Here is a 12650-nt window from a genome sequence, read left to right as displayed (position 1 = left end):
GCTGTGATGTTTGAATTGCACTGTTGTAGTTTTAAATTTCTTTCAATGGGCATATTATGATGGATTACTCATTTTCTTGGCCGCCATCTGCGTTCAGCAATTCAGCAGTCTCTTTTGAGGTCCATTGTTTGATTATTTTTCCAAGAGGCAACATTTTGTAAAGTAGCATTAATCTAGTCTTCACAGGACGATGGTGAGACGTTATTTTTTCGTAGGCTGCAATATGTGATGTACGAGTTACTTCGGGGGTAATGTAGCGTTTTCTGATGATACGTTCTGTGATGCTTTGAGAGGATGATCAAAACTGTTAAAAAAACACACACACAGTGGTGGTCAGAAAGAGCCCGATCAAAGACTGAAGATATACTAATGTTAAAGCCAAAATGTACAATCAAATCTAGGGTGAGTGCAAGCATTGAAGCGCGTGTGGATGACAGACAGTGGGTCTGTAGATTACAGCTGTCCCTCCACCCTTATTTCCCTCACGATATTGCGGCAGTACGGCAATCTGGGAAGAGACAGGAGAGGAAGAGGGTTGTGTTGTAGTGGGTGTGCGTCGTGTAAATGGTCATGCGCATGGAGAGGATTGGACAGGATGCCGAATGTTACCCCGCTTGTTTGGATGAATCCCGTCTCTTTTTAAACAAGGAGGCACGGCCCCCGGAAGAAGTTATAAATGATGGTTAAAAACCATGTTGTGAGATTTGCAGCCTGGTGTGCAGACGGCTAAAACGTTTGAATCAACGATCGAGAAATGGAGGAATGGGTTCTGAAAAAAAAAAAAACACTCTCTTTCCTTTAAAATAATTTGTGGTGCACTCAGACTCCCAAAGGGATGTTTCGTTTGCCCCCACATGCAGCATTGTTCTTTTGATGGAGCGAGGGAGTGGGGGCGGGAGGTCCAAGAGTTTATCCAGTGTGACGGGGATTGTGGTACGAGGAAGACGGTGTGTGATGGCGTTTGTGAAGAGCATGTCCCTGGTTATTGAGTCTCCAATGATCAATGTTGTGGGGGGGAGAGAGAGGTCTAGGGGATGATGTGTGTGTGAGCCGTATTTCAGTCCTGGTTGATTTAGAGTTTTTATTTGAGTGAAAACAATGGAATTGTACTTAAGTTTAGCGGTCTGGAGTATTATATATACATGCAGGAATGGCGCCACAGACACAAAGACGCAAAAACATAAATATTGCAATACTTTCATCAGTGGGACGCAGGGTTAATCACCTTTGTGTTACCTCCTTCAGCGATAGTGACTGAACAGACATTTATCTCAATGAACATTTTCAAGATTGCCACTTTAACTGTGAGAATTGAAGTTTGCAGTCCACACACAGCCATTGTAGTTTAGAGAACAGACGTATTCTCTTCAAGAGGAAGGAAGACGGTCTTTTAAATGAAAGAATAGCATTAAAAACATGTTTTGCTTCGCAGTAGAGAGTGGCGTTCTCGGACGTGTGCTCTGGCACGAGCAGAAGACTAAAAACAACTTTAAAATCCACATCCGATGATTAAAATCTGTTTTCTAGTTAAAAGATGTGGTTATGCAAGCAAGATCTAAAAATGTGTCATAAAAGTATATGACCTAAAACTGGATTAAAACTGGATACAAGCTGAATCACGACAGAGCTTCTGACAGGTGCACAAACTGTGGAAGTGGACATAAGGCTCATGCACGTAGGACATAAGGCTCATGCACGTAGGAGAGGGAATCTGTATGACTGACTATACCACTAGCAATGAAAACTACAGCGAGGTAATTATGGATGTAAACATTGAGAATACATTGAGTGGCTAATGCTGAAAAAACACAGACTATAAGTAGCATCAACAACTTTAACCATATTACCCTGATTTGTTTCAAAATGTCTACTTATGTTGTTTCATGTCTGTATGGCTTGAAAAATGAAGGCGATGCTGCGAGAAACCCAGTTGGAGGTCCCAAATTTTGGACGTTCCCATCAGTGTGCGAAAACACAATTAGTCTTGATTGGTTCCCCTCCCTCAACAGCCGACTAAATCCTTTCAATCAGGGAGGTCTCCAGCATTTGAAATTGCACACCTTCTGGATGTGGCGCATAATTGCTTCGTGAGCCAATCAAAGCACAGCGCCATGACTGCAACTGAGAACTCACTTTATAGAGGATTTAATATAGTAATAATTATTATAAAGTGCGATTTGAGAAACAACATCATCAAAAAAAAAGTCATGAAAAGTTGATAACACACACTCTATCGATTTCTGTTAAGTGCTGTATTTAAAACTCCTACATGAGGAAGATTTTAGTTCCTGCTGTGTAAGCACTGTTTGACAAGGAACTACTCAGTGGCATTTCCACTTTATCAATGAATACTTATCCAACAGTTTTAAGCTGAAAAGCAAACATCTTCTTGGGGGACGGTGAAAAGCCGCGCACTGGGAAACAATAGGCCCCATCTGGGCCCTGTCTTGCAGAGCCAGACGTTTGTTGCAGTGTGTCTGGCAAGAGCGGCTTAAGAGTTAATTTCCTGGCAGTGATTTGTAGGAGAGCAGCATCAACAAGCGGCTGCAGACTGGAGCATGAAAACCATTACTTCAATCCCTCACTCCCTGACATTAATAGGATGAAGAAATGTTTTTGTTCTCTGCTTAATTTGGATGAATTCATCCAAATGGCAATGAAAACAAGTAAATATCCATAGAAGACAAAGAGAACTCGCTCTGCCTTCGCTTTTTCTTCCACCTACTGCAGATGATAACCGAAATGACTGTGACTGGGAACACTTACCGAGGGAGGCTCTTTATTTTAAGTTGATTCACCCTCGCCACACGGGAGGTTGTTATGCTGAACTTTATTCCGCAGTAACTCACAGGGCGATTTTTCTGATCCCAGACATCCAATGTGACAAATTAGATGCACCCAGACAGATTATATCCCGCATATTAACTTGTAGTAAAACAAAACAAAACAAAAAATGTCCATACTCATTTTATAAATGCAATGATACAATAAAATCATGGGGGCCAGGAGCATTTAGCATTTTGCAGTTTTAAAACAGCCTCGGGTGCATTACAGCTCCTTCTGGACTGGAGGAGGGCCGAACCTGATTTGCCTGTAGCTTGGGAAAACCTCAAGATTGCAATGAGATCTGGCCAACCGAGACGGATATAAGTGTCAATGGAAGTGTATTAAATCACATCTGGACTTAATCCGGATAGAAGGACAGTTGGAGTGACAAGTGTAAATGGGGCCAATGGTTTTAAACCTCAGACAAGTCATCCTATAGCATTACTACTTAACCGGCATCCAGCAGACTACAGCATCTGGGTCAGGAGGCCGTGAGCACACGGCGCTCTTCAGCTCTCAGTGGACCTCTGCAGCAATTCTTCAGTAAGTGGAAAACAACTATACACACTTGTGCGACAGACTATCTTTTGCTCTGCAATATTGCTCACACGCAGCCAAACATATCCTCTGCTCCCCAAATGCCTGGCTGAATTACCAACAGTCACCATCTTTAGTTTGGGAGAGGGACAGGCCAGAAAGTCAGAGTCCCTTACCACACACAGAATAACTCCGGCCAATGAACAAATCAATGCTACAACACCTGCGCTGCTGCTTCAGCGTTGCTTCCACGTATATGCTCTTACAGTAGGCCGAGGTTATTTTGATTGGATCTAAAACTATTCCTTTGAAGGCCCGAATAACTCGGGTGTACTGAGGGTGACAGTCCATAGCTTTGTGACGGTCCCACCATAAAATGGCTGTGATCAAATAGATATGGGAGATAGACATCAAAGGTCACAAATGAACCCCGTCGAAGGGTGACAACTCTCCACAAGTGCAGACTGCACTTGACCATTCTCCTTTTTTTCAGAGGGAGGACAAATCTCACCTTGAGTTTTGGCCGGAGAGGCAGCCTTTGTTAATTCTTAATGCATTTGGAAACTAGTAATTCCCCCCCCCCCCTCAAATCCCCCCCCCCCCCCCCCAATGGACTGGGAAATAGACATGCTCTGGAGAGCCAGTGAGTAATTATATTTGTAAAGAGCAGTGATACAAGATACTCCCCTCTGACTGGGACTCATTACACATCATTAGAGAGGCGCGGCAACCAGGCACACGCACGTGCACGCGCCTCACACGTACATATGCGGGCGGTTGAAAAGTCACACACACATACAGATCAATGAGCAGAAATCCAAACACTGTTGCTCTCTGGTAAAACAAACTCTGCTCCTCAGGTCCACTGACCCGAGCAGAGTGTGACAAGTCCTGACAGGGCAGTGAACAACTCTTCTCATCTCATCTGGTGATAATCATACTGCAGTGGGTCAATTAGTAATTCAAGATACAATTTAAAATGAATCCTCATTCATATAAATAGTTAAAGGTTCAGATATGAAAGTTTCCAAATGGTGCCTCAGGAGAATTGTGGTCCACCCTTTGAAGCAATAATTACCATTACAGCAGCGTAGGGCTAAAAGCTGCAGGGGGATGATAGAACGGCACTGGGGACTTCGTGGACTGCTCTTTAATTGGAACTGCGAGTGGCCGAGGGTCTCCGAATACAATTTGTCTCCACCATGTTACCTCTTCTTTCTACAGTATTTCTCCCCGCTCTCTTTTTTTTCCCCCTCTTTGCTGGTGTTTGAGTTTTCACTGTAAAACGTGAAGCCGCCCATGCACATATTACAAAACCACGCTGAAAATATAGACCAGATCCACTGAGGCCTGTCTTTTGGAAAACACCAAACAAATGCTAAATCTATGTTTCATAACGCACTGAGCACCATCTTTCAATAACTTTGCTCCATTTTAGTGAAAGGTTGAAAAAAAGGCACCGCAACGCTGGAAATAGTGTCGCTACAAAAAATGTTAGATTGAAAGTGGAAATGAATGCAACAGATATATAAAACATTCGTCACGGACATTTACCAATGTTTCGGTTCGGTCCGATTTGTTGAATTTGCTGGTGAAAATGCTTTTTGTTCTTCGGATTAAAAAACTGCTTTCAGAGATTTGCTCGTGAAGGCTGCTGTTGCGTAATAGTTCTGGGCCTATTGTTTCTGTGAGTTACTGTTCAGATTGTTGTGTGTATTTCAAACTAAGGTATTTAATGCATTGTTAATCCCATATTCAGATTGCCCAGGGATGGTGGGAGAGCTGTATTAGTGTCAGAAAGCGTAGTTTGTTGCCTTGTCTGCTTTCCCTTTAAACTCATTATCTTGTCTAATTCTCTCAGCCGTCATTATTCACTCATCCCTTTCAGCAGTCTAATTAAAAGAGCTTTCATTTTTTCATTAATATTTATTTATTTATTCTGCATTTCTACATGGAACTGCGTCACCCAGTGTGGAATCTAAATGACTGACTTTTCCTTTCTTGCACAGTACTTGAGCTGAAGCCACAGAGGAAGTAGAAAGTGGAGAAAGTGGAGTATTTGTTCTCATCTAGGCTGACCTGATGTTACACTCCGTGTGCAGTGGCTAATGCACAAAATGCTAATCTACTCTACACGTAATGCTGTCTAGACTAGATTAATGCTGAAAGTGTTAGCGGCACCCATATTCAATTAGAAACTGCAAAACAAAAATAAAATAAAGGACATGTAATTACAATTTCTTATGTTCTGAGTATTGCAATTCACACTTTATGACTGTAAGTCTTCAGACAGCTTAACATTAATTGGCCCATCATGGTCTGATTTCTCTCTGGCCTTGGTTTTATTTGGTTATTCGAGTGTATCTGTAATAACAGTTTAAAGCCGTACCATGGGGAGATTATCAGTCCATGCTTCAGCGGTGGACATTATCGTTCAGCTCCATGCATCGCTTCTTCTCTGCTCATTTCTCAGAATGGCTGCTGGGGAGCTTCACCACGAGAGCCGCTTTGTGAACTGTACAAATGTGTATGTCTGTGCATGTTTATGAAAAAGAAAAGAAAACGCAACTGTGTGTGTGTGTGTGTGTGTGTGTGTGTGCAGATTATTTTTGCTTGTGTCTCACACACTAGCATGTGTGTGAGCATGCACACGCTCAGAGCACTCGTATGTGGCGTTCGAGGGTGTGTGTGCATGCATGTAGAGTGACATTTAGTGAAATGTGGCAGCGAGAGAAGAAACATCTGACTCATAATTGAAGTGCCATGAAAGAAATATGATCATGAATCTGTGTTTGGCTTACGTGCTCGGCTTTAAACCCAGCAGCAGTGGCGGCACAAGGCAGCAGGCTCAGCCAGTACGCCGACTATACCTTACCACCCCGAAGGCTGATTACAACGCTCAAAGTGATACTGCACAAAAATGACAGGAAATGAGGAAAACACTGCGCATTCAAGGCCAGCAATCCTGATGACAAAATCGATAGGCCGTAGCGCTCTGATCTCCATCAAAAAGAGCATCTGAGGATGAATGAAGCTGTGCCTGCGTGAGTCAACCCCACCAGTCATCTCAATGTCCTGAAGGGTAAGGAGGCATCTCTCCTCAGTCACCCTCTTGCTCTCAACATGTGGAGCAGCAAGGCTCTGCTCCTTTAAGGATAAGGCTGGTCATATTCAATATTTCAATATTTTTCTTGCTGTCACCAAATGCCACGAAAAGACCAATGTCAACAACGAACTGATCCTAACAACGAGCATGTGCAGCCGTCTGATATAGCGCAGTGCCCCCCATCCTTTAAGACAATGGCTCGTGATGGCACCTTGTCACGGATTGTTTATTTCGTACATTTTAGAATTCTGAAAAAGTAGATCTATCCAACGTATAACAAGAAAAATAAGAGACCGGAAAAAATGTAACACACATCTTTATGTAGCAGACACTTCTCTTCTTCTTTCCTGTGACCTTTAATTGAGCAACCTCTTCTGGGGCTCCGACCCTCAGGTTAGGAGAGACTAACTGACCATGGACACTGTCGTGTGTTTGAGTCAATGCTGCATACAACCGTCCTCCTGCTGTTAATACTCGTTAGCACACAAGTGAATACTATGTCACTTTTAAATAAAGAGGAAATAGCACATTCTTTCTCTTACAGATAAAATACAACCTATTATAAGTAATAAAGAACACTCTTCACTGCACTCAATGTACTCCTCTCAGTAGGGTACAGTGGTTCATGTTAGCTTGTCCTTGCAAACTTTAAATAGATAGTGCTTTATAGACAGTACGGAGTCGCTTCTCTGCTGCTGCTCTTCTCAGCTAACCTGACGCGCCGGATGGTTTGTCACACAGAACCATCTGAGGAGCCGTCATTTGAAACGGTTTGGAAAAGGGCAGGCACTTTAAAAAAATACATGGCAGGTCATTGGCTGAACAATCTGTCAATCAAACTCTGACCGAAGCGAGTCGTGAGAGGAGCAAAAAACATCTTTTCCATTTGGGGAAAAGATTTCAGTGCCGTTCTTTGCTCTTCTATTAATGAAGAAAAATTCCTCAGTTCTGATAAAACTGATGCTACAACAGCATCTACGCTAACCTATTCCGGAGCCAAACACCTCCAAATCGAAGGCAATATTCTCTACAAATGCAGACAACAACTCGGGGAAATTCTATCTTATATCCAAACTGTTTGTACTCAGAACACAACCTAAACCTCTAAATGAAAAAAAAATAAAAATCATTGAGGAGCGAAATCAAGAGATGGATGGAAAAGCTACAAAGCTTGGGTATAGTGTGCTAACAAACTCCATTTTGTGTTGCTGCAGCTGTTTCCATGGAGCTCCCTCTCCTTCTCTTTCGCTCTCTTTCTCTGCCTCTCCACTCTTTTCTCACACTCACACACACACACACACACACACACACACACACACACACACACACACACACACACACACACACACACACACACACACACACACACACACACACACAATCCTGAAAGAGGATTCAGCTGTGTGAGTCAATCTGCAACCAACTGCAACTCAGAGAGAGAACCCCTCGTTCTCTCTAGCAGACTCTTCTCCTCTCTTCTATCTCACCAGCATCACGCCCATCTCATCATTTATTTTGTTTTTCAAACGCATTACAATAATTTCTTAATTTAATTTATTCAAAACCCCAGTCACAACAACAAACCCACATTCAGCACACTCAATTACTGTGATTTTGATACACGAGCACCACATCAAGAAGAAGCACAGGAACCGGTCAGCGTATTTACAGTGCCGTGTTTTTCCCTCGGCCTTATTTGGAGTGCATGCGGCAATCGGCGGCGCTCATTACACCTAGCTGCCCTATTAAGATGGCCCAGAAAAATGTCCTTGAAGGAGGAGCTGAAGTCAAAAAGAAAAAAAAGAAAAAAGGAAATAGACAGGGAACGATGCTTACCGAGGACGCCGACGCGGTAGTTGATAGTGATAACGATGACATTTCCGTAGCTGGCCAGGACGCTGCCATCGATCATGTTGCCCGTCCCCTCCATGTAGGATCCTCCGTGGATGTAGACCATCACAGGTTTGGCCCCGGTGTCTCGTATGTCTGCAAGAGCGGCCATCATTAACACATTCACATTGTGGTCCACCCACTCCGATCAAGGGGTCAGCTCAGATTCAGACACAGCAGATACAGCGCATGGGGGCCACAAACAGACAAGCTGACGGTCACCTCTCAGATACCAGCTGTGGGATGATACAGTCTCTACCTGCTAATGGAAATGGAGGCAATATTATCTCATATCTGCTCTATGAGATACAAATTAATGTCCACTCATTATGTCGACTCAACTCCATTATAGTAATTGGCCATCTCAGCTGAAAATGTGGCTTGCATTTACAAGTTAAAATATTCATCATGAACCAAACTATTCGGGCCGTATTTAGCTTTGTGTTGTCTTCCAGGAGGCGGACGCACTTTTCCAATATAGACACGCAGGAAGCCATTAGGGAGGATAAAGAGAGAGGTACTCTGACACATCTCCGAACCGGGGAGAAGGCTAATCTGGCTCGACAGTGAAAGGGGAAACGCACCGGCTAATTACACAATGCTATCACGTGCCTCCTTTTTTACACAGGCCTATCTCTGTGCAACAATTTATTTGCACAGTCTTGCTTGGCATTGCAGGCAGTTACATTTGTGCTTTAGTTTTGGTAAAATGTTGTTTATTCTATTCCCAAACCAGGGTTTGATACCCAGCTGGAGCGACACTCCAGCCAGATAAAGCACATCCAGAGGTAGCGGGAAGAAAAAAGCCTCTGTTTGAGGAATAGACTGAATTACTGGCCGGCGAGCTAGAGCTGGGAGACAAGACAAGAAACTCTCTCTCATTTTCACTCCTGCTCCCCCCGTGTTCTGTGTAGCTTCTCGCCTTCCCCTCCCTCACTTTATATCGCTTTCACTCACAGACTCTCCCCTGTCTCTCCCTGTTTCTCTCCCGCCTTCCCTCCATCTCTGTCCAACTCCCTGCCTCTCTCTTCCTGTAAGCCCTGAGAGTGGTGAGAATGAGACGGGGTGGGAGGGCAAAGAGTGAGGAAGACAGAGAGAGAGAGAGAGAGAGAGAGAGAGAGAGAGAGAGAGAGAGAGAGAGAGAGAGAGAGAGAGAGAGAGAGAGAGAGAGAGAGACAAAGACAGACCAGAAGGAAGGAAGATAGAAAGAAAGGAAGGGACAGAGAGGAATAAAGATATAAAACAGAAGGAGAGAAAATGGAAAAAAGAGAGAAAGAAATGGGCTCAGATTTAAAATGGTGGTGTTGTATTCTGGTTGCTATGGTGACTGAGACCCAAAATTCAAAATCCTCAAGAACAGCTACATCCTGCACAGCCCAATCTGCATCTATCTGCAGGCACCGCTCGTCGTTATGCACCCCATCACATTAGCATGCCTAACACCGAGGACAACTACTTAAATGCATTTAGTAGAGACACGGTTTGTCTGTAACCTCTACAGCAGAGCTCAGCCGTGATTCACAGGTTTGTGTTTTTTCTATTATTCCCTTGGTTATTCATGGCCCCGTTACGTTTAAAAGCAAAGCCATAACTTGCATATGATGTGGCCTTATTTATGGCTTTCTTTATCTTGCTGGTATCTGAGAGGACTACACAGTGAAATGTGATTTACGGCTGACACTTCTCTACGCACACACTTATCTTCTACAAGAGGAGGAGGGGGATGCATGGGGTGAGAAAGCATGAGGTTCAGTCAGAGAGGGGAACAGGGGGGGGAGAAAGGGAGAAAAACAGCATCTCCTACACAAGCTACTCAAACAAATGGACCACAGATACAAGGGGAATGGCGTAGAGGAAGACGGAGCAGGGGGCAGAAATAAGAAAAAGAGATTAGTCATGTCAATGTTATCAGTCACCTCTTTTGTTGATTCACATCAGGTCTCCATGACAACAGTTAAATCCCTTTTGGAGAGCGATACAAAACATCGGAGCTCCACTTGGTCTAATCTATTTATTGTTATGTGGGCGGTGTCACACAGATGTAATATAGAGTTCCCACTGACTCTGATTTGTGTCAGAGAAAAACGTACATGCAACAGATCCAAATTGGACTTAAAGTGAGCAATAATAATCCTTTCTAGGTATACACCCACATGTGGGCGGCAGCACAGCATGATGTGGAGGTAAGGAGGTGAGTAGCTCTCCTTAACCAATCAGATCAGAGCTTTTGTCGGCCTAATCTGGTGTAACAGGTGACTAAGTGGCTACCTCGAAGAGCTGCCTCCTGATTCACTCACTTCTCCGAGGCAAACACATCATTACATCAACATAAGTATTCACAGCGTCAACATGTAGCACAGAGCTCTGTGCTAGGAGAGAAACAGTGATAGGGTCATTAATGCACACGGTAGTATATTTGCAATAAAATCAACATGCACGGGTTGAAGATAATAACAAATTAAAAAAAGACAAATAAACTCGTGTTTTGGTGATGAACAAAGAAATCTGTGCGTGACAGAAATGCAGATGAAGCGGTTGTGCAATGAGGAGTGAGCTGAACAGAAACAAAATTCATAACAACACATCATTCTCTCTCACATGTTTCGCTCAATCAGATCACGCAGCATCTGCTACACAGTGGCATACACTCCCAGCAACATGTCATACGAACAGCGACGACTTGTATCGCAGTAGAGGAAATACATATCAAAGTCCTCAGTTCACTGCACCAGCTAGAAAGGCTGGGGACAGTCACACCTATACAAATCACAGGGCATGCATTTTAACAGGACCTGAGGAGCACAACCTCTCACAGGTGCATCACAGTGGCTCTGGACTGATTGGAGGCATAACTCAGGCCTGAGCTGAGCCTCTAAGTGTTGCTGCTGCAAGTGAAACCCACCAGGAGGGCTGGGAACATTCGCTCCTTCCTCCTCTATCATATTTTGTATCCCCTACTGTATCTCCACCTTTTTGTCGTTTGCCTCTCCCTCCATTGAAAACAGTCGGTCATACATCTGACATTAAGCGGCCCCCCAGAAGCGGCCTTGACACTCCGGATCGGGACAGGAGAAAGGCGAGTGTGGAGATAAGTGTCGGTGGCATTCACTGTGTCAACACTTGGTGAAACATGGTGGCTGTCAGCAGCTATCAGTGAGGTCTGAGGTAGGGGGGGGGGAGCGGGTGACAATGTCCTGATGTGGCAGGACATGACATGCACCCTACTGTAGTGCTCTTGTCAGGCCAAGCTTCACGCTTCACTCATGACAAGTCCATTACTGGCCATGTTCACATGTAAGACGTGCATTTCGTTTTAACGGGAGAGCTCCTTGCAAAGCAGGCAGTGTAATTACACCGAATTACACAGAAGCTTGTGCCGCTGCACAAGTCCCTGGCAGTATTCTGAATGTCACCGAATGTCTGCTTAACGGTCCCTTTACATTGAATCAAATGAGCTAGCACGGTGTGGCCGGGCCTCGGAGGCTGCGGTGAAGGAACACACAGGAACACATTTTCTATTTTGGACCTGCAGAGGAGAGTGGAAGAAGACAATGGAAACAAAAATATGCTGTTGCATTGCTGCTGCTATTTTAAGCCAGCGGACTTTCAGAGCGTGCACATCCTCAGGAGTGATGGGATGGACATGAACAGAGCACCTTATAGGTAGAGTATGTCAGGCTGCGCAACACTTGACATTTCTGAGAGCAACTGAGGTATGACACGGGTAAATAAAGAAAATCTCAACGTGGCATTGGGTATATGAGAAGGAGACGTGTGTGTGTGTGTGTGTGAGGGTGTGCACGTCTGCTATGAATCTTGACATCGCTACAGTAAAAAGTAATGGGAGGAATGACCTTTGTGTGAAGGTGACTTGCGGCTCCCTCGCTGGTGTGCTGTTAAATATGATGTTGGCAACAGGGCAGACAGAGTGTGTTTGAGGATAGAGAGAGAAGAGAGGCGGGGATAGACGTCAGCTGAGTAAAATAAAAAGGAAAGACGCGGTGAGAAGCTTTTTAGGCTATTAGCCAAAGCCCCCGGCAGCTGGCCAGGATCTAGATGACAGGAGGGGGCTGTAGAGGTGCTGTCATCTCTAAGACTCACGGACAGCTGTTTACTCCTTGAGTGAACGAAGACTAACCCTTTAGTCTTTCAGGGAAGCCTGCTGGTGCAAGCCACGAAAGCTGACGTTGTACTGTGAAAGCCCATGGAAGCGTTGAGGACAGCACACCAATAAACCCGTTACAGAAGTGCACACAACACGAACCTCCGCAGACGTGCAGTGGCATAACAC

General features: G+C 44.4%; 1 protein-coding gene across 5 annotated transcripts in view; it reads right to left on the bottom strand.

The window, feature by feature from the left end:
• Positions 1-12650, bottom strand: part of LOC306777519 (neuroligin-3) — a gene marked incomplete at its 3' end in the record, with an annotated part of 92370 nt that overhangs the window by 62784 nt on the left and 16936 nt on the right. For 4 of the 5 annotated variants that reach the window (XM_079268675.1, XM_079268672.1, XM_079268673.1 and 1 more), the window contains one exon: positions 8306-8455. In XM_079268675.1, coding sequence (XP_079124801.1) covers positions 8306-8455 — 150 coding nt within the window. Of the gene's footprint in view, positions 1-8305; positions 8502-12650 lie in introns of all 5 variants that reach the window. The other variant, XM_079268676.1, reaches the window with a different exon arrangement.

Source organism: Melanostigma gelatinosum (genome assembly GCF_949748355.1).
Source record: "Melanostigma gelatinosum genome assembly, chromosome: 5".
Taxonomy (NCBI): Eukaryota; Metazoa; Chordata; class Actinopteri; order Perciformes; family Zoarcidae; genus Melanostigma; species Melanostigma gelatinosum.
This window is presented reverse-complemented; position numbering and strand designations above follow the sequence as displayed.